This window comes from Patella vulgata, chromosome 6, assembly GCF_932274485.2.
Source record: "Patella vulgata chromosome 6, xgPatVulg1.2, whole genome shotgun sequence".
NCBI lineage: Eukaryota > Metazoa > Mollusca > Gastropoda > Patellidae > Patella > Patella vulgata.
Window position 1 is genome coordinate 63,501,308 of NC_065884.2, and position 23,730 is coordinate 63,525,037.

At 37.1% G+C, this 23,730-nt stretch overlaps 1 protein-coding gene across 1 annotated transcript; it reads left to right on the plus strand.

The window, feature by feature from the left end:
* The first annotated feature begins 1,540 nt into the window (after nt 1-1,540).
* LOC126825682 (uncharacterized) lies at nt 1,541-19,098 on the plus strand. The gene is made up of 11 exons (XM_050555447.2): nt 1,541-1,831; nt 4,036-4,151; nt 5,402-5,454; nt 10,431-10,494; nt 11,727-11,806; nt 12,506-12,562; nt 13,058-13,139; nt 14,257-14,381; nt 15,712-15,772; nt 18,022-18,105; nt 18,602-19,098. The coding sequence occupies exons 1-11, from the start codon at nt 1,803-1,805 to the stop codon at nt 18,817-18,819; spliced, it is 969 nt and encodes a 322-aa protein (XP_050411404.1). The 5' UTR covers nt 1,541-1,802; the 3' UTR covers nt 18,820-19,098.
* The last annotated feature ends 4,632 nt before the right edge of the window (nt 19,099-23,730 follow it).

Here is a 23,730-nt window from a genome sequence, read left to right on the forward strand (position 1 = left end):
GGCAGTTAATTGATCATTGGAAATAGTTTATGCACAACGTGAAGGTTCGTGATTAGATAGTCACATCTGTCCCCGTGGTGTCACATGGGCCTTATTGTTTGGTACCGCGAGACACGATAGTGTCACATTGGGCTGCAACAGAATTGTGCGTCTGGGTCAATGAAGACCGGCATTTTGGGGAAAATTTTGTCCAGACAAAGCCGCTACATCATTTTCTTATTTCGAATTCCAACTTGAAGGTTTCTTTTACTTGCATGCCAATGTGTACACGGGGCCTTTGTTTCTCGCCACATCCGAACGACTAAACGTTGTCTCTTGCAAAGCCCCCACCTCCCTTCTCCCCGTCCTGCAACACTGACAATGGGAAACCATGAAGGAAAATCCCGATGAATTTTCTCGACCAACATCGGGATCGAACAGGTTAGCGAGCTAACGTCTTACTCACTAACAGCTAAACTTGCATAATGCACGGCCTTTTGCTAACTTCAAATGTTATATGAATTAGTATATATTTTCTAACATGAAAAACCCATAATCAACTCTTTAGATCATCGGGTGACTTAGATATTGAGTGAATTAGACAATACTCGCCATATACCTACATAGGCTACACACTGAGACTGTCGATAAATAAAAGGCCCGTCATTAGAGGTCTATATAACTGTCTATTCATATATATTAAAAGTCTTATTTGGATTAAAAGTAATACAAATTTAATTGCATCTGCTGTCTGACAGCCGATAAAAATATTATCATTCATTTTACATTATCTATTTTATTTTATTTATTTTTTGAATTATTATATCAAGAACTACCAGCTCTTTCTAAATCGCGCATTATGTATCCTTAATTATATTGTGTTATACCAAGGGTTTTACCAGTTTGTTTTTGACTGCGTGTCGTATTATATTTTAATTCTATACTTGCATGTTTCCCCACTTCAACCGACTTTTACCATTTTTTTTCCTTGTAAGGCTTTTATTTCATTTCATTGTCCAGATTGAATACATTTTTAAAATATTAATCATGAAAATTGTAATTCGTCTATTTATGGCAATTCTCTCTCTGTCTCTTTTCTCCCCTTTGAATGTCCATTTTTCTTGATTTTTCGGTCTAGAATGGACGAAGACAGTTTGAATTCACATTTTCTGCCAGGTTTTGGTAAATATTCATGATTTTGAGGCGGAAGGATAACGGGGTTATCAGGTTGGCTACGGTGATATGTACGGCAACTAGTTACATGTTTTTAGTATGCTTCTTCATGTTTGTGTATCTCAAAATTTTGGTGGTCAACAACATACAAATTTTTGTTCAAAGACATGACCATTGGTTCCTCTGTCTGTAGTGAAAAGCATTCAGCCCAACGAAAATTTTGGGAAAAGTTGGAGGTGGGCAAAGAGGCCAGAATTATTATTAAAGTCAATGGGGGAAATTAATGGTGGTCTGCTTCCAACCACCTTATACTAGTTATCCCCCTTTAACTAACAGGTGCCCGTTCTTCTCCGCTAGGGGGGAAAGCGTCAGTAATAACTTCCGGAAGTTTTGTCGCGAGTCACTGAAATTGTCAAAATAAGCGATTTAATTGTTAAATATTATAGTATTGACCTGATCTATTCCAGCTAAATTAAATCATGTTGTTAAATAAGTAATCGCACTTTCAGAAATTGGAAGAATACAGAGTATTCCTGTGGGTTTTCATCTGTCTTATAGAGGATTTCTTTTTGTAAACAAACATCCGTCGATTGCTTAATATCTGTTATTGACGTCAGTCGTCAGTGACATTTTAGAAAAAAAAAGACAAAATGGAAAAAGCTGCTAAAGCAGTTAGAAGGTATGCTGTATTGATTTTTGTTTACAAAATTATAGTTGAATTTTGTTCTAAAATTGGATATTATATGGTTTTTTTTTTTTGCTTGTCACTAAAATGTTAATAATTTAAAATAATGTTCCTTTACAGATTACATGTCATTTCGGTCCCGTGTCATTTCGGACTTAAAACATTTCGGACTCAAAAAAATATGGCCTTGACGTTTTGGACTCGACCAGGTGACATTTCGGACTCGGGTAGTTGACGTTTCGGACTGGAGGAAAAGTTAAAATGAATGGTTGAACACAACTGTCAAATCAATCCATAATAAACCAAAAGCGATTTTATAAAAGATAACATGCAGGTAAAATTTTGTGCCCCCAATCAAGTACAACACGATGAAAGTGTGGATCACTGATCACTCACCGTATAGATCTCTCAAGGAACTGCAAAATTTTCAATGTTGAATGTTTATAAAAAGAATGTTTTATTTTTTTAATATCTGTAATATGTATATAAAAAGTAGCTGATGAATTTATTAGAAATAGGCCAATTCAAAACACAAAAGAAAATTATTAACATGAAACACATGGTTATTAAAAGACTCTACCAAACGATAAAACATAGTTGCACTTAAGGTTCTTTATCATCGTTTCTCATAAAAGTAATTTACTTTTTTAAAAAAGAATAATATGCTGTAGAATTTATTTCAAAATGACCTACACAAAAAACAAAAGTAAATATTTACTTGACATGCACTGTTTTTAGTTTTTACAAGTCCCTAGAATTTTTAAACGATAATCCTTAAGCTACATGTTGACATGCATTCCTCGACAAGCTTGCCATAGATAGCAGTACCAATCGATAAACTCAAAGAAAACTCTTTTTGGAAAATATTAGGAATGGCAACAATCAAAGTGGGATAATTAAAGCTGATTAACCGATAATCCCTATGTTATTGTAGTGTGCGCAAAGAAACCTAACAGTTCTTTAGTGGACGAGGAAAAACGTGAGTTGTCAATCAGCGATAATGGTGGCCGTGTGTTGATTCGTTTATTTCGATTCACATAAAAGACATTTAGGCTTTTACAATTATAAAAACATTAGCAGTATTGCCAAATATACACAAATCTTGAACAATATTTTATTGTCAAGTTCAACATTCGCCGATGAAACAAAACAAAATAGAACAAGCAGTGTAAAATCAGTTTTATCCTTTTATTAGCGGCCTCGAGAATTGCTGATAATTAAATAAAACAAAACAACCATCGGACTCACATCAAACGAAAAAAAAAACCCAGCTGTTACAAATATATCACATAAATTTTCAACAGTCTTTTTAATTATTCATCCGAGTCCGAAATGTCACCAGACCCGAGTCCGAAAAGTCGTCAAGTAAGTCCGAACCGTCGTCAAACTGAGCTCGAAAGGTCGTCTGTGTTAAGTCCGAAATGACGCAGGACCGAAATGATGTGTTACCCCTTTACATTGTACGGGTGTTCATAGGGACTGACACACGACTGTTTAGCAGTGAAAAGTTGCCAAGTAAAATTGACTGGGAAGCGAAAGTGTTTCAACAAGGAGTTAATAGGACGGTTCCTGAACATATAGGGCAAGTGTAATGAGACCTACGTTCAGAGCTGAACTAACCAAATTTCAGCTTGTTATTGGTCAATAACTTTTTTGTTGTACAGAACATATTTGATTATGATATACTTTCAATATTTCGTAAAAAAAAATTTCAAGACCACAATTGTTTATTTACTGTTTAGATTCAAATATCAAGACACTAAGATGGCTTCCTGACCTTCCTCGCCAACGCGCCAGTTAATGATAATAATAATTTTTCGCTGGGGTAGCCACTTGACTCAATATTCCATTCACTTGATGGTCCTTGTGTTATATAGAAGGTTGGCTGACCCGTTAACCTAACAGCCTGTTATTCCGATCATCCCTGAGTACGACAGTCTGATAATCAAATGCTTCCTTATTCATTTGGTAGACAGTTAATGGCCTGTTCTTCTGATTGTCCTTTAGTAAGAGAGTCTATCATTCCGATATTATGTTAGATCCTGGGTTTTGTAGACTAGTTACTGGCTTTACAATACCTTGATAGGTGATTTGGTAACTGTCTGTACATGTAAATCTATTAACCCATCATTCAGATTCTCCTTTGATGCAGCTATATTCTCATAGTACTTATATGTAAATATTTATATGTTCTTTAGGAGCAGTGCTCGATTGTTATCATTTGGTGCTGGTCACAGTGATTTAAATGTTTTGATATCAGAATTAAAAGACATGAGGAATAGCCAGAAAGCTTACGCTAATTCTCAAACATCAGGTAATGTTAATCAAATCCCATTTCAATGTCTAGTCGTTTGAATGGGATAAAAAAATATAAGTCTGTACATGTTGGCATGCAGATAAAAGAACCCTTTACAGTTGGAATTCAATGAAGACTGCCTGCAGTACATATGCCCATCTTCATTAGCTACTGTAGTGCAGAAAAGTGGGACATTAAAACTTCCATTTGACAGTAGTTTTGTGAGCATATCAGTGCATCAGTTTTTCTCTCAGTGTGGGCTGCCAAGAAAAGTTTATCTAGTATTTCCTGATGGGACAGAAAACCAAGGTCAACCTGTGTACACAGTAGGGTGCCAGGTCCACTTAAAAAAATGATCACATTTGGAATTCAATGAAGAGTTGACAGTATCTCTCCACTATCATGTGATCATAGAAAATAATAACTGTTAGTCTCAGAATGACCAAAGTATTGTACTGACGAGTTTAACCCATATCCTATCTTGTTATTGAAACCATGTACACATTTAAAACCTTTTCAATGCCCGACAGAAATGAAATGGGGTTTAATGTCCTACTGTTCTGCTCCTAACCTGGGCTAATGAAGACGGACATATGCCATACAGTTTGCTATGAGGGAAATTTTGCCTGGGCAGCGGCGCTACGGTCTACTCTTATATCGAATTCCAACTGCCAAGGGATCTTTTACGTGTACACCAATGTGTACACGGGACCTCGTTTTTTCGTCCCATTCGAACGACTAGACAGCTGTCCTTGTCAGGCCCTCCATTTTGCATCACTGACAAGGGGGAAACCACGCCGGAAAATCTTAATGAACTTTCTCGGCCAATGCAGGGATCGAACACCCGACCTCCAGGCTTACCCGCTTAGCCACGTGATCCCCAATGCCCGACAGAGTTATGTTATAATTGAAAGTGAGTTATTAGAACCCAGCATTTACTTTCATGTATAAAAACACCTGCTAAATCTTATTGAAACAGTGTAATAAACAATTCATTAATTTTCTCATAGTATATTATAAGTCAGTTGCTGAATGCCTCTCAAAGATTATGAAATGTTCTGTGAGTGATCGATCACATCATTACCTACATGTAGTTAATAGTTTGTATTAGCAAGAAAGACGTGTTCAAAATAATCTGTTACGGAAAATGAAATAAAATAATCTTCTGATAAAAAAAAGTAATTACCAAAGGTCAATTCTGTGATATTAGTAGGACATAGAGAATGAACCACAATAAAATAAATGGTTAATTTCCGATTTTTTTTCAGCCTGTCAGGATTTCCTCAAATGGTCAACAAATGCTGAAAATAGAGCACTACAGGTTCGTATTGCATTGTGTTCTAACATTTTATATATTTTGAATATACTTTCATTTCACTCAAATCTAGTTAAATAAAGTAGATAGACATATACAGTATATACCTACTTCTATCTCTTGATGGTAAATCAAGGGATGTCACTGCTGTGCTAGGCTATTGTTTTTGGATGTAGACCACCATTCATCGGCAAGGTTATTGAAAGAGTCATTGCTTCTCAAATTTCAAATTATCTGTCTGAAAACGGTTTACACGAATCACTTCAATCAGCTTACAAACGAGGTCACAGTACAGAGATGGCTCTACTTAAAATTAAAAACGATATTTACCTGGCACTGGATAGGAATCCAGTAGAAGTGGTACAAGGGTTAATCAGCGAACTGGATGTATGAGATGTGTTGTTGACGTTTGGGAAAGTAGGACGAGGGGAAATGTGTAGGGAGTGAAGTGCTGTAAAGGGATAGTTAGATGTATTATGAATGGTTAGAGTGGCTGTGGTGTTACGGTGAAATACTATGCCGCCACCGTAACACCACAGCTTTATGATTTGTTAGACAGGAGTGATGTAATGGGTGTCAACAACTGGGTATGCTGGTACCGTCGCAACGTAGCCGTGAAATATATATTGTGGGGGGGGGGCGGATACAGAAAAAATATACAATGTTGACAGTTTGTGCCAGGCATGAGGCTGCGCAGATCGAGCGGCAGCTCGATAGGGAGTGTGTCAGTTTTCTGTAAGCAGTGAAAACACTATTTTGGCATTGTTTGCGGGGTTAAACCTAAAAATCACATTAATAAACCTATTGCACGATATTGTGAAACTAGCTGACGAAGACAGCTCGGGCGGCGATTGTTCGACTCGGGGCTGCTCTGTCAGTATCTAACAAACGCATTAAGGTCGTGTACAACTTTTAAAAACCGAATGTCAGTATGGTATTTCTCACATAATTGGTTATCGCAAAAACAGAGTAAACTCGCCATCGTAACACCACAGCTTTATGATTTGTTAGACAGGAGTGATGTAATGGGTGTCAACAACTGGGTATGCTGGTACCGTCGCAACGTAGCCGTGAAATATATATTGTGGGGGGGAAGGGCGGAAACGGAAAAATATACAATGTTGACAGTATGTGCCAGGCATGAGGCTGCGCAGACCGAGCGGCAGCTCGATAGGGAGTGTGTGGGAGGGTCACCCTCATAAAAAAAATTTTTTTTAAATTTCAGTTTTCTGTAAGCAGTGAAAACACTATTTAGGCATTGTTTGCGGGGTTAAACCTAAAAATCACATTAATACACCTATTGCACGATATTGTGAAACTAGCTGACGAAGACAGCTCGGGCGGCGATTGTTCGACTCGGGGCTGCTCTGTCAGTATCTAACAAACGCATTTAGTTCGCGTACAACTTTTAAAAACCGAATGTCAGTATGGTATTTCTCACATAATTGGTTATCGCAAAAACAGAGTAAACTGAAAGCGAGTAATCTCGACTAGTCTATAGCCTACTTACAGTACTACACTGGTCGCTAGGCTTCCTATATTATTGTTTGTGGACGGTTTACTACTCAGTGATAAGCCTGCGCCGCAAAAAGAGGTCTCGCCTTTTATTATTAGTATAATGACTTCCTCATGTGCGGCAGGTTAGTTTGCTTCTAAAAACACTGTTTTCCGTTCCAAAAAATACAAAAGTAATTTTCTACCAGATGACCATGGTTCTTTTCACCGAGACTAGATAATTTCTCTCGGTGTAAGGATATAGCTATGGATAAGTTCATACAAGGTCAATAAATCCGCGGTCACTTCGGGTCACACTGTTGAGAAAATAAACCGATGGGTTTGTTTAGTAGCAAATCGAGCGTGAATCAACTGAGTTTGTACTGAAAAATTTTTGAGTGATATGTATGAACTGTCTTCACACATTCGGTTTATAATTAGCGATACACAGCTACAGTGGCAAGTGTTGTACTTCACAGACTGTTTACCCCCGAACTACCTCCGCACGAAATCCCCGATTTGGGTACTTGTTAAAAGAAAAAGAAATAGTACCTGTGCGCGTGCCAGTAAAAAAAAAACTAAGAGTTCGCGCATAAAAATGCCCGAACATACCAGGCGCCAGGTCATCTAGCCGTACACCTAGTACTTTTGGACCTCAGTGCTGCTTTTGATACTATAGATCATAGTATTTTATTTCAAAGCTGGAATGTTCGGTTGGGATCTGTGGTGCCGCACTGTCATGGATAAAGTCATATCTTCAAGATAGAACTCAAAAGGTGCAAATAAACAGGTCTGTGTCTCAACCCTGTGCTGTTAGGATAGGTGTTCCACAAGGATCTGTATTGGGACCTCTACTTTTTCTTCTATACATTCTTCTGATTGGTCAAATCATAAGAAGACATGGGGTACAAAACCATGGCTTTGCTGATGACACCCAAATATATGACTATTTTCAACACAACTATCTTGCTTCCAAGGATTCTATCAGTAGACTTGAGTCTTGTCTTAATGACATTCGAGGATGGATGACCAGAAGGCTAAAACTTAACGATGACAAATCCGAATTTCTTATATCATCAAAATCACAATCCAGTAAATTGTTAAAAGCGGATTCCATTCAGATCGGTGATTGCTCTATATCTCCCAAGAAGCAGGCTAAAAATCTGGGCTATGTTACTAATGAATTTAACTTCCCCAGTTCCCCAAATCAATAGTATCATACAGAAAATGCATCATCAAATGAGAGCTATTTCAAGAATACGCTCTAATCTTAATACTGATGCTTGCCAGAGTGTTGTTAGAGCATTAGTAACATCGCACATGTACTATGCAAATTCTCTTCTATTAGGAGCACCAGAAACAGCTTTAAACAGACTACAAATAGCGCAAAACAATGCTGCACGTCTTATAACTAAAACACAAAAATTTGATCATATATCAGCTAAGTTACAGAAACTCAATTGGCTTCCAGTTCGAGCGAGGGTTCAATTTAAAGCTCTTGTGAATGTGTTTAAATCAATTTATTCTGACACCGCACCCAGTTATTTAAAAGAACTCTTTGATTTCTATACTCCCCGGCGATCCAACCTTCATTCTTCAAGTGATCGTAGCATATTGAGGATCCCCAAATATAATAAGCGTTCTGGTGAATATGCTTTCTCCGTCAGAGCAGCTAAAATGTGGAATGATCTTCCAAAAACTCTTAGAGAGTCCTCTTCCATCCAGAGCTTTAAGACTAACTTAAAAACATACCTATTTCAAAAATGTTTTTGAACTGTTTTGTTGTGAATGCGCTTAGAAACACTCATGTGTAATGAAGCGCTATATAAATCGAACAATAATGATAATAATAATAATAATCACTTCCTCTTATCGCAGAATTTATCTGTCATTGATATTTTGATATTTATATGAACTGATATTAAATTTTTCTATTTTAATTTCTGATGAGTTATGTTCGTCAAAATATATGAACATCCAAATTATATGGTGGTCACTCACACCTGGTTAGTCTAGTCAACATCAAGAGTACTGTTTCACGGTTCAAGTTTATCTCGTTCACCAAGACGCCTCATTACACAATGTCACCAACTTATTCTAAACTGGTTTATTGATATTGGATATAAGAAACCCATATTTCATGGTTAGATAACATCATTATTATTGATTGGAATGGACCAATAAGCATGTCAATCTGTTTCACAAAGTATTATGGAAGTCTTCTAATATCTCTGTAAAGGGTGACTGCCTTCAACACATGAGGTCATATCACGTGGCGTCAATCATTGGCTAAATGGCGCATGCATTGTTTACATAAGACGATACTGATTCAAGCAGAATGGCGTCTTTTACTCATTTTAATACCCATTTACACTAAGGCTGACCTTAAAAATATCTTTGTTTCACCAAACCCGACCCACAATCGAGGAGAAGGGTCGGTAGGTCGGTTTTTTTTTCAGATTTTTTTTTAAAGTCAGAGAAATCAATACAGAAAACTTATTAGCTGTATACTACAGATTCATTAATTTTGTTTAATGAATTTGGGGTCTGACGTAAAAAGTAACGAACTGAAAGTTTTTATTAAACTTATTAAACATTCGTCTTCTTTATTGGCAAACAAATCAATGACATCGGGATTTTTCGTGATGCCCGATTAGCACACGATTTGCCACGAACTTGAAGTGTGAAACTCCTTCAACACGTTTTTAACGATAGTGCGGGTTGTGCCTTCATTTTTCTCGAAAACGGATATTGAAAATATCGTCGTCATGTTTAAAACTACGCACCACAGACATAGAGGCAGAATCATTTCGTGGGAATGGACGTGTATTCGTCTGCAACCATTTTGTTGAGAAGCGACACCTATGACGCTTTCGTCTTGATCAACCAGTTTCAATAATGAATCAAACCATAGCCATAGTAAAGGGAAATAACTCTCATGATATATTTCAGGTTGACACACAAAATAAAATAAAAAGATCATGGAAAAGTGCAATAAAATAATTTAAGTCGGGGGTGGTTTTAGTTAGTCGGTCGCGTTAGGCGAAACAAAGATATTTTTAAGGTCAGCCTAAAATAGAAAATACTTTTTACCTACAAATACTTCAAACGTCTTTATTTATTTTTCTAATACATAAGAATAATGTTTTAGAATTTAATTTGTCGGAGGAAAAAAGTTAATGTTTGTGGCTTATTAAGTCACATCGATGTCATCCTTATCAGTGATTGCCGCAGCCTGGCGAATATTCAAAGCGGATTAGTGTGTAAGCATGTTTGTAATGTTAAAAACTGTGGATAATATTGAGTTAAAGCTTTACACCCTGTAGGCCATGAGAAATGAGATATTGTTTGAAAATTGCAAATGGCAATCAGTGGCTATAACCATTCATAAATAGATGTACATGAATGTGTCAGTTGTGGAGATATTGATTGTATGCGAGCTTGTAAATAACATGATACTATAATTGTTTATATTTATTGAAATACAGGATGTTGCCAATCAGTTGTCCGAATTAAACACTCTATGGACGGAAGTACAGAGAGAATTTACTGGTAAGTTGTTCAATATTCACAATAACCCAGGTATTATTTAATCTTGTGTATCTAGCACTGATTTCTTTCACATTTATTTAATATCAGATCTTGTTTAAAAAATTGTAAAAATTGTTTAAAATCACCAAAAATCATCTAATTTATACTTGTGTCCAGTTTAAAGCTGACTGATTAATTTTGATACTGAGTGCCCAATTCACAAGTATTTCATTTCCTGACCACCGCCAAACATTAATCATTATACATCATTAATCAGTTGGGTTGTTTATTTTTCAACAGTTATTGAGAAATTAAACACTTGTAAATTGGACACTCATTATCAAAATTAAATGGTCAGCTTTAAACTGGACACAAGTACAAATTAGATGATTTATGGTGATTTTAAATGTTTTTTACAAGAAAGAAATTAGTGCTAGATACAAAAGATTAAATGATACCTGGGTTACAGTGATTACAGTTTGTCTGTTTGTTCCACATGCATTAGGAGCAATCTGATGGTAGTACAGATCAAACCGGTTGTAGTGCGAGGTTGTGTCAGAGGACAACCAAGCTGCTTTTGACCCTATTGTGTTGACAAGATGTTTAAATTTGTTCCTAGCCTTGCTGGGAGCTACAGTGGCTCAGGGAGTAATACATTGGCTTGGTAACCTGGAGGTCCCCTGTGGACACAAGTCCTGGCAAGGGACAACATATAGCCGTTCAGATGGTACGAAAATCGAAAGGTCTCCTGTATACATTGGTGGGCATGAAAAGAACCCTTGGCTATTGGAATTCGATATAAGAGTAGGAATATGATGTTAAACCCCATTTCATTTCCTATCCTTGTATAGTGTGTGTGTGTTTTGGGGGGGGGGGGTGGATGGCCGAATGGTTAGCATGTGCATGTTGTATCATAAGGTCTGTCATTGAGTCAACTGGCGTGGTTTCGAATCCCCGGTTGTACATGTACGTGACAAGGAGTAGGGTCGCCTGTCCAACCTCGTTGGTTTTTTCCGGGTCCTCCCACTGCTTAAGACATCTACATGTAAGTGAATTATTGAAATAAAATTAAACCATATGTTAGTCCCGAAATGACCTAGTTTGTGTCGAGTCGATGTTAAACCCCATTTCTCTCTCTCTCTCTGTATAATGTGTAAATGATGGTTGTATATTGTAATGTGTAAATGATTGTTGTATATTGTAATGTGTAAATGATGGTTGTATATGGTAATGTGTAAATGATTGTTTTTCAGATCAGTTAAAAGAATATCGTCAAACGTGGGAGAAAGTTTTAGAAGGGGAGAAACATGTAAATCAATCGAAAAATAATCTGGTATGTAGTCTGTTTATTTTCCCTTGAACATTTCTAAATCGTATTAGATATTATAAGGTTTTGATATTTAATCTGGTTTATTGTCTCTTGAACATTTCTAAATAGTATTAAATAAAATGGGGTTTGGCCTCATACTGGGCCAACAGGAACAGACATGTGACATGCATGTGCTATGAAGGAAATGCTACTGATTTTATATATTTTGATGATTATAACATAAGTTGGAGTTTGATCAAAAGTAGGCAGACACACTTCTGTCTAGGCAGCTGCACACATGAACCTAGTTCATAATCAACTGTAAGTTATTCTAAAAATAACTGCCATATTGTGTTGTCGAGATTTATAACTCCTTATAATTCAAAATATGTCATCATTACTTCCTGTTGGCTCTCCAGAATTTTCACCTTGTCCGTGGTAAAGGTCAAAGGGCCTGACAAGGACAGCTGTCATGTCGTTTGGATGGGATGGAAAACTGAGGTCTAGTGTACACATTGGCGTGCACGTAATAGATCCCTTGGCAGTTGGAATTCGATATAAGAGTAGGTCATAGCGCTGCTGCCAGGGCAAAATTTCCCTCATAGAACTCTGTATGGCATATGCCCGTCTTCATTATCCAACCCCATTCATTTAATTTCTGTCCAGAAATCTGACGATGAAAATTAATAAAACTTAATTGTTTCCTTATTGATATATTTTTAGGCAGCATGTGATCAGAGAGAAAATAAAATAAAACGTGAATTAAAGAAAGCTTATAAGGTAAATAGATTTATTATAGTTCATTCAGAAATTGACTTGAAGCAGGACTTTTTGCGACAATAAGGTTTGGGTGGCCGATTTGTTAAACGGGTGGCCTGTGATCATAAGGTCTGTCATTGAGTCAAGTGGCATGGTTTTGATTCTTTGCTTGTACGTGACATGAAGTAGGGTCGTCTGTCCAACCTCGGGAGATTTCTCCTGTCTCGAATTCTTCCAACTGCTTTAATTAATATCTAGGACTATTTTGTTGGGTATGAATACATTGTTATTAAAGTAGTCTTCACCATGTGTTATGAAAATGGTTGACTGCTATTGCGTTGTGTAAAACTATTATGCCTGTCACCTACAGTACGATACAACAGAATTACAACCAGGGTCTCATCCAACCTTGATACCTATCTGGTTCTAATAATGCAGTTCAGTTTTACACTCAGTTATTGAATGATGAAATATTTATTGTGTTTCAACAGAGATTTTTACATTGTATTTTTCCAGAAAGCTCCTCGTTCTGAACTCGAGGCTTTAGAAGCCAAATTATCCCAGGCTGAACAAGCTAAAGACTTTGCCCAGTTAGAAGGTAAATTGATGAAACAAATTATCAGTAATAACTCAATAATTAAGACTCTTTGTCTTGTCAACACATTTTAATGAAATGACCTTTCCATTACAAAAACAAAGTCAAGCTCCACACAGAACTCTTCCAAGGGAAACCACTCCAAATAATAAAGATAACTCTTGACATGTCTTAACATATCAGACCACTAATGAATTGTCCTAACACACAAAACTAGATGTTATCAATCAGTACCAGTGTTAAAGATGCATTATGTAAGAGCTAGATAAAGAGCTAGGCATTCGTGCTATAATAGTTCAAAAATAGATAATGAATATATTGAAAAATTCAGTCCAATTACTTATTCTGTTTGAAGTTATGAGTGTTTGAAGTCAGGCCGGTTGTTCAAAGCTCTTTTAACTTTTAACAACTCGTTAACATGGAGTTAATATATCGTTATCTTTAATGGAGAGAAAGTCTGTTGCTGGAAGCCTGTTAACTTTAACATGTCGTTAACTTGCCGTTATATTTGACGGAGGTGTTAGGCCCCTATATCTGTTTAATGATGGCCTTAGTCGGCTGTCAGTCGAAGTATACCTTTGATAAAAAGTCATAAATAACCATTATAATTTTCTATAGAACAGAGGTTTGGGCGATGGGGTGCTTTTCCATTTTCAATAGGATGAAGTTCTGTAGTATTACAAATATCCATATTTGTAGCTTTGACGAGCCTTAAATTTTAGTATCAAAAAAGTACATATGATGCAAATATTTGGTTTCTTCTATTAGCGGGGGTTGGATGGCCCAATGGTTAGCACATGCGCACTGTATCATAAGGTCTGTCATTGAGTCAACTGGCGTGGTTTCGATTCCCCGGTTCTATGGGACCAGGAGTAGGGTCGCCTGTCCAACCTCGTGGGTTTTCTCCGGTTTCCTCCCACTGCTAAAGACCCCTACGCGCAAGCTAATTATTGAAATAAAATTGAACCATATGTTAGTCCTCCCCCTCTCTCTCTCTCTCTCTTCCTCTCTCTCTCTTCTATTAAGGATAACCTCACTACACACAAAACAAAACCCATAAGACAAAATATACTTTTATTGAAATTTATGTATAACTGTGTTGTTTTCTGTATTTTTACAGTTGATGAAAGAATGAGAGAAAATGAAGCTATAAAGTTAATACGTATAAAAGAAGGATTATTAAAACTCTCCAACTCGTATATAGATTTTGCACACAATACAGCTGTTGTGTTTGAATCACAAAGAGTAAGTATCTGACATGACCAGATGTACACAAGCTTTGAAATAAAGCACCTATCACAGACAATGTCAAGCACATATCCCCGTTTTGTCAGGCTCAATCCCTTTGTTACCATTTTGGGGAGGTGGGAACAAGTCGCGAGTCCCAAGTCGCTGACTTTAGTCCTTAGCTCCTTCAAGTTGAAAGTTATCAAGATTGCCAAGTCAAGTTGCGTCAAATATTTCAAGTCGATTTGCCTATTGGGTCTTTGATGCGACTTTTGTCAGACTCGACTCTCAAGTCGTTGGACTCAAGTTCCCATCTTTTCATGTTGTGTTTTTTTTTTGTGTGTTTTTATTGATATCTGTAATGCAGGTTTAATATGGGTGTGGATTATGGTCGTAACTATGATTCGAACTAGCAAAAAGTACCAACCACTGTCTATTCAACATGGTGGTGCTGACAAAAGTACTAGTATCATTTGCTATTAGATAACTTTCTGAAATTTTTTTTGACAATGGTTATCAGAAATGTTTTTTTTATAACATTTGCTCCATTCAGCAGCTTATATTTTCCAGTAAAAAATTTACTCAAGTTTCAATCTTCTCTGTCATCTTATTAATGTATTGTTTGACGAGTTACGACCATAGTCCAAACTAATTGCCAATCGATTGCAGACCAGTTTGCTGGTCTCAGATAGCAATCGTTGCCAGTTTTAGCCCTTTAAGTGAAAGGATCAGGAGATTTAGAATCCTGTCCTCAGTACGGGGGTTTGGTGGCCGAATGGTTAACTGTACACATTGCATCATATAATTTGTCGTTGAGTCAAGTGGCATTTCGATTCCCTGCTTTTACGTGACAAGGAGTAGGGTCGCCTGCCCAGGCTGATGGGTTTCTCTGATGACCTCCCACTGCTAAAGACCCCTGCGCACAGGTGATTTGTTGAAATAAAATTGAACCATGTGTTAGTCCCGAAATGACCTAGTTTGTGTTGAGTTTGGTGGCCGAATGGTTAACGTGTACACATTGCATCATAAGATTTTTCATTGAGTCAAGTGGCATTTCGATTCCCTGCTTTTGCGTGACAAGGAGTAGGGTCGCCTGCCCAGGCTGATGGGTTTCTCTGATGACCTCCCACTGCTAAAGACCCCTGCGCACAGGTGATTTGTTGAAATAAAATTGAATCATGTGTTAGTCCCGAAATGACCTAGTTTGTGTTGAGTTGACGTTAAACCCCATTTCTACCCCCCCCACACCCTTTTGTCTGTGTCGAATAACTAAAGTGACACATATTCAATCCGCGGGGAGTGTAATATAGTATTATAACCCTATTTTATTCCTTTCCATTGTTTGTAGAATATAGCTTTACAACTACCTGATGTACATGATCAAGAATTAGAAGATATAAAATATACTGGTATGTTCATTTATATTAATTTATTACCAGTGATGTGCTAAAAAAAGAAATGTGGGAATGCATTTTGAAATTGTTACTCGAACAAATTGTAAGGACATTTAGGGGCAAAAAGCTACAGTAACTGTCAACTGACGGGAGCGGTGGACAGCCTATGAGAAATGGGAGGGAGTGGCAATTATTTTTGCGAGTTGTGCAGGAGAACCACACCACACACAAAGATTAAGCTTAAATATTTTAAGTATTTCTCATATTTCTATGTAAAGCCGATCGCAGATGATTGAACACTTATGTCGACGTAAAAAACACTGTTTTATTTTTTTGTCCGCAGAAGACGAACATGGTAATGCAGATGAACAAATGTTTTGGCTCGAACAATACATTACCTCTTAATGACAAATATATATTAACCTATGTCATCGCTACCGTCATGGCATACATATCACATGATATTCGAATTTTTGTTCTTTTCAAAATTTTGCTTCCAATTACTGCAGGTGCAAAATTATTTTAAAAATATACTCAGCCAAATTAAAAACTTGACACTGATGAATTTCAACAAAAAAATTTTTTCTGGTAAGTCAAATAAACTTTAAAGTGTTTCTAACGATAGTAAGTAGTAAGAAGCCTTTAATTTCATCACGTGGATCACGTGACTTTTGAGCATATAAAGATGAAAAACCTGAAAAACACGTGCAAACACAAACTCGTGAGGTCAATCAATGCAAGTTTGCTTAAACTGAACACGCACACGTAACTTGAACTGGAAAAACAAATTAAAATTGTTATTTTCATCTTTGTTAGAAAATGCCGCGCCTTTCAAATGTAGAACGCCTACGTGCTATAGGTAGGCTCTATGCTGGTCAGTCTGTGGTCACTGTTGCAAGAGCCTTTAATTGTTCACGCCAGACAATAATTAATCTTAGAATGAGAGTGCTTCAAACTGGAACTATCGCCGACCGCCCAAGGGCGGGAGCGCCACGTGTGACGTCACTCCAGGAAGACCAAGCAATACGATTACGTCATCTTAGAAACAGATTTGTCACTGCAACCTCTACAAGTAGAGAGATGTTTGATGGAAGGGTAACTGCACAAACTGTTCGAAATAGCTTGCAGACTGCTGGTCTTCGAGCTAGGAGGCCCTATAATGGACCAATATTGACACCTCTTCATCGCCGTAACAGACTTGTGTGGGCCACAAGACACATAAGATTTACTCAAAGACAGTGGAATTTGGTAGTCTTTAGTCACGAATCTCGATTCACTTTGAGATTTGCCGATGGCAGGGTCCGAGTGTACCGCAGACGAGGTGAACGTTACGCTCAAGTATGCGTCAGAGAATTTGACCGATTTGGTGGCAGCAGCGTCATGGTTTGGGGTTCTATTTGTGCACATGGACATTCTCCTCTTGTTGTTGTCCAAGGGAACTTAAATGCTGTCCAGTACAGGGATCAGATTTTGCAACATGTTCTTCTTCCGTTTATGCAGAGACATGGGCCTGGACTAACATTTCAACAAGACAATGCTCAACCCCATACAGCAATTGCTACCCAGAATTTTTTAAGAAATGCCGGTGTCCAAGTCCTGGATTGGCCGTCGCTTAGCCCCGACCTTAATCCTATTGAACACATCTGGGACGAACTGTGTCGACGTGTTCGTCAGCAAGTGAATCCACCACTGACGTTACAGGACCTTCAACATGCTCTTTCTGAGCAGTGGCGACGTCTTCCTCGGGTAGTGTTTACTAATGCTCTGAGATCCATGAGAAGACGTTGTGTGGCAGTACGAGACGCTATAGGAGGCCACAACCGTTACTAAATACTTTATTCCGATTGTTCTCCAAGTCTGTGAATTTCATTTTGGGGGGTACTGTGACATCACGAACGTTATCAATGTCAAGGACTTTCGGCGAGACGTATTCTTGCTTTCTGTTGATGTCAAGGTCGTCTGTGCACAACATAACACTAAAATAGTTGCCTTAAGCCAAATATTAAAAATCTAGTCCCAAAAATCCTGAGTGTCAAGTTTTTCATTTGGCTGAGTATAGTAATGGCGTGTTAGTTCTTCTCAAAAGTTTTTCATTCTTAGTTTTTAAGTTTGGAAATCTATAAATACTAAACACTATGTAATGTTTATGTTATTTTATATACAGGTTCAGGGGCTACTAAACACTATGTAATGTTTATGTTATTTTATATACAGGTTCAGGGGCTACTAAACACTATGTAATGTTTATGTTATTTTATATACAGGTTCAGGGGCTACTAAACACTATGTAATGAAAGCAAAAGATGAAATTAAGAAAAATAAAGAAAGGGCAGCTCGATCTCCATACTGTAAGAAAAAATATATTTTAATCACTTTAACTCTCGGCCCGGAGATAACTTTACCATTCGTTTATCTCTCGTAAAACTCGTCGGCCATTAATCAGCGTGAAATCGGTTTCTAAGCCCCCCAAAGCCCATACCTACCCCGAAGCTCCTGAATGGCAGGATTTTTGGTCTAGTAAAACCATAAGGTCTGTCATTGTGTCAAGTAAGTGGAATGTTTTCGAATCCCCACTTGTACTTGACAAAGAGTAGATTCACCTGCCTGACCTTGTGCGGTTTCCCTAGGTCCTCCGGTTTCCTCTCACAGCTAAAGCCCCCTATGTACAGGTGAATTGTTAAAATAAAAAATTGAACCACGTGCTAGTCCTGAAATGACCTGGTTTGTGTCAAGCGGATGTTAACCTCTCTTTCTGTGTCTCTCCCTCTCATTAGTGCCAGACATTTCCAGGTCCAGCAGTAGGTTTATAATATGTTGATCAATGGGTTTTTTTGTTTTTTTCAGATGAACCTCCACCACCGTACTCCCCAACCGACAACGTGACCAGCGATAGCAGCATCAACTCTTCATTAAATTCCTCAGCCAATCATGGTGCCTCTCCTCGACGCCGATCATTACCGCCGTCACATGGTCGACAGATAACAGCGGAAGACTATGAATGGAGGAGTGATGACAATGGCGAAGATTTAACGGGAGCGATGGGAGGATTTCATATCAGTTAATGTCATGTTCATCGTAAAAAAAAATTGTTATCTTGTAAATATTACATAAAATTGTGCTATTCCAAAAAACTTAAAGATGCATTATGCAAGAGCTAAATCTGCATATTTGCTTCAAATGTTATATAAACTATTTTTTAGACATTTATTTATTCACATGACAAGCCTATAATCAACTCTCTAGACTATTGGATGGCTGAGATTTAAATGGATTAGAACACTTGCAAGATTTTAAAGTTTAATGATAAAATTGATAACCCTTTCTACAATAATAAACAATCTAAAGTGATAACTTCGCTCAGAATGAAATACCAGTAATTTGAATGAAATTTTCAATATATTAATTTTTCTTTATCTATTTTTGAACTATTATACATAGCAAGAACAGTCAGTTCTTTATCTAGAAGGGGGGTTGGATGGCCGAATGGTTAGCACGTGCGTGCTGTATCATAAAGCCTGTCATTGAGTCAACTGGCGTGGTTTCGAATCCCCGGTTGTACGTGACAAGGAGTAGGGTCGCCTGTCCAACCTCATGGGTTTTCTCCGGGTCCTCCGGTTTCCTCCCACTGCTAAAGACCCCTACGCGCAAGCAAATTATTGCAATAAAATTAAACCATGTTAATCCCGAAATGACCTAGTTTGTGTCGAGTGGACGTTAAACCCCATTTCTCCCTCTCTCTCTCTTTATCTAAATCTTACATAATGCATCTTTAGGAGAGGTGACCCAGATTTCACAAGTTTCTGTTGTTACACAAGGTTTTAAAGTTGCAATTTCATATTTTTAAGTTATATTTTTAAAATTTATTAAAATAAAGCCTTAAAATAGATGGTATCTATAAACAGTCCTACCTTGTTAAAGAATAATCCTATTAATCCTATAATTCACTATTGCCAGCTGAGAAATTGGCAAGCATATCATTTTCATCTTCAAATTCCAACGTTTGAAGATAACTAATCCATGGTGGAGAATAGAAAACACCAGGGAGGTAATTGGGAGGTAATTGTGTTATTATTTCCCGGTGTAAATGAGTTTTAAGTGTGAGAATGACACCTTTGATCGTATAATAGTGAGTTGACAACCTATTGAGCAAAAGACATAGAAATAATTATGTTTTGACTTTCTTAGAAAATATGAAATTGTAACTTTAAGCAGGAATCTTAATTGGCTGGTTATAGTCTTTTGTTGTTTAAAAAGGTGATTGATAAAACAATGAAACGGTCACCATGGTATCATAAATCAATCTACTTTTGGCTCAATTACAAAGAGTTAAATTATAACGTGTCAACTAAGATCTCAATCGGTTTGCTTGTCAGTAACAATAACAGTCATACCTTAGTGAGAAAGGGCCACATAGTTCATTCATATGATCCAGGTAATTAACCCATTTATGCAAATCAGTCACCAGAATATAAAGAATTAGCTTGGATAGCTGCAGTGGCGTAGCTTGGGTGGCATTTGCAAAAGTCTTTCGAGTCACAAAATGTGAAGCACAAAAAGTATTAATTAATAGAAAATCTCACAATGTTTGAATATTCTGCATAGTTTTTCAACATAATGAGTTAAATAATTGATTGTTGTGATAACAGTCTGTTGATTAGCTGGTGCAATATTTGCCTTGTCCTGGGCGCTGGTGACCCACGCTACGCCACTGGATTGCTTATTTAATCTAGCATTAGTTTTAACTTTAAATAACAAGATAGTGACAACTTGATTTTTAATATTTTCGTGATATATATATTATATATATTTTACTGATTAAATATTTAGATGTGTATAAAGTAGCATTATGTAAGAGCTAAATCTGCTTATTGCGGGTCTTTATTTAGGCCTCAAATGTTATATAAACTATTAATTAGACATTTATTAACAAAACAAGACCATAATCAATGGATGGATGGTCGTGATTTTCAATGGGTTTAAATACAATCACCATTTTAATAATTGAATTTATAAATGGATAATCAAGACTTCATTGTGAACTCTTCACAGCCAAATAACTTGGCTCAGAATAAGTTAATTTGACTGAAATTTTCAATGTATTCATTTTTCAATATCTATTTTTAAAATATTATAGCAAGATAGGCTAGCTCTTTATCTAAATCTTACATAATGCATCTTTAAAATATGAAATACTGACAGATGTTGTTTCTGTTTGACTTGGTGTGTAACTAAATAAATTAAGGTAAAATGATAGATAAGCCGTCTTCAATTCAAGGTTACAAATTGTTCGTCATCTTATAACTTGCCATTTATTCTCTATGTGATTTCAACGTCACAACTTCTTCTACTATAATCTGTCTTTCTTTAACCCTTTAGAACTTACGCCACTCAAAACCATCCTAACTAGATCTCTTTAGAACACCTCAAACTGCCTGAAATATGAATGAAGCCTTGGGACCCCAATATTTTGGGTGCCTTTAGCACTTAGAGCTCCTTAGAACAACCCAAACTGCCTGAAATATGTCGGAATCTAAGGGACCTCAATATTTAGGGTGCTTTAACCCTTCATCCTGAGATATATCTCTGAAGCCAGGGGACCCCAATATTTAGGGTGCCTTTAGCACTTATTGGTCCTTATAACACCCCAAACTACCTGTCAAGTGCACAGCTGTCGTGCCAAACGCACTTGTATCTGGCTGGAGAGCTATTCACATATATCATGCAGTTTGAGACTGTTTCAGAGGTGTATCAGTATTAATTGATCACTTTTCTCCCCTATTTTTTTCATGGAGCTGGTGTAGTCAATATTTCCATGTGTTAAATGTTTAAATAAAAGTTTTTATAGAAACTAGTGGTGGCAGGTATCCACAGAGTAATCCATGATAGTATGAAGTACATACTTTTTATTTTATTTTTTCTTTACTTGCTCTTTCCTTTACTAAAAATCTGACCAAATAATTTAATATCAGAGATTATTGTTTTATTTCTTAAATTAAATATGAAGTTTTAAAACTTGTGAAATGCCCACATTTCTGGGGGGTCCTTTTCAAAACTATATGATACTGAAATCTCTGTTTGAAATTATTAGACAGGGTGTATAATGGATTATAAGCTTGTGTTGTCAGCAGGAAAAGTTGTTCAGACCAAAGATGTCAGACCTGGAAATTATTATTTGTGTTATATCTGACAAAATATCAGTCCTATTTAATTTTATGCCTGATATGTAGTAAACATATTGAAGACTTGATGCATCATTTCGCTAAAATATCAATTTTTGGGTGGCTTAATACATGATAAATATGTACTCAGATTGATTATTTACCATTTAATTAAGAAAAGGAAAATCAAAATACCAACGTTAGATAATATCCTGGCTTGGATTCAATTTAATTTAAACTAGGTCCATCAGGTTTCTTCATTATGCTCGAGCAGCATAGATCAATGAAATTTCAATTTATCATAACTTTGCAAATACTGAACGAAATCGAACCATATTTTGACTGATATTCCATGTAGAGATTTTCCGGCGTGGTTCCCCCTTGTCAGTGATGCAGGACGGAGGGCCTGACAAGGACAGCTGTCTAGTCGTTCGGATGGGACGAAAAAACGAGGTCTCGTGTGCACATTGGCGTGCACGTAAAAGATCCCTTGACAGTTGGAATTTGATATAAGAGTAGGCCGTAGTGCCGCTGTCGGGGCAAAATTTCCCTCATAGCACACTGTATGGCGTATGCCCGTCTTCATTAGCCCAGTTCGGAGCAGAACAGTAGGACGTTAAACCCCATTTCATTTCTTTTCCATGTAGAGCTTAAACTTTAACAATGCTGTATTTTGCAAGGGATAAATACAGTGCTAAATGATGCATCAAGCCTTTAATAGAAACAATGAAAAGAGACTGATCTGTGCCGACTGACAATGTCTGTGATAGGTGCCTTATTTCCAGGCTAGGATATGCCTACATTAAATTATTTGGTCAATTTTCCTTATGTTTCTAATTTATTTATATATTTTATTGTTAATTAATATTGACCTCAGAGATTAGCAGCGAGCTTAGTATTTATTTCCTCTAAACCTTTAAATTGTAGGTTTTTTTGTCCACCATCTGAGCCAGCAGTCTTTATTTTCCGTAACATTGTATTAAACTAGTAGACAGTTAACCTCTAGTTCCGATGTGAGAGACATGCATTCACTGTGTGGGGGGTTGGATGGCTGAATGGTTAGCGTGCGCGCGCTGTATCATAAAGTCTGTCATTGAGTCGACTGGCGTGGTTTCGAATCCCCGGTTGTACGTGGCAAGGAGTAGGGTCGCCTGTCCAACCTCGTGGGTTTTCTCCGGGTCCTCTGGTTTCCTCCCACTGCTAAAGACCCCTACGCGCAAGCGAATTATGTAAATAAAATTAAACCATATGTTAGTCCCGAAATGACCTAGTTTGTGTCGAGTAGACGTTAAACCCCATCTCTCTCTCTCTCTCATTCACTGTGTATGAGAAATAAAACTGGATACTTGTGATTTTACCCTTTCTGACAAGAGCAGGGCTCTCATTTCAAACATTTAGTCATTTAACTGAAAGGTCTCAGCAAGAACACATTACAGCCTGGTAATGGGATGTATCAGTGTACCCTTTACATTGTGTTGCTAAAAAGAACAAGGCTATCATAAAAGTCATAAAGCCAGAGAGAATATATTACAGTCTGTCAAAAGTGTGTTACTGACAAGAACAAGGCTGTCATGTCAGTCATAAAGCCAGAGAACATATTACAACCTGCCAATACCTTGTATTAGTACACTTGCGGAGTTACTGTTACAGATGAGAGCAGGGCTTTCATTTGAGTTGTGGTTGCCAGTCTTGACTGACTGGCAGTGAAATTGACCAACTTGAGACATGAAATACCAGTCAATTTACATGCCATAAATTAGTTATTGCCAAGAATTTAGCCTTAAAACACAGTAAAATGTATAGCTTTTGTGTGTA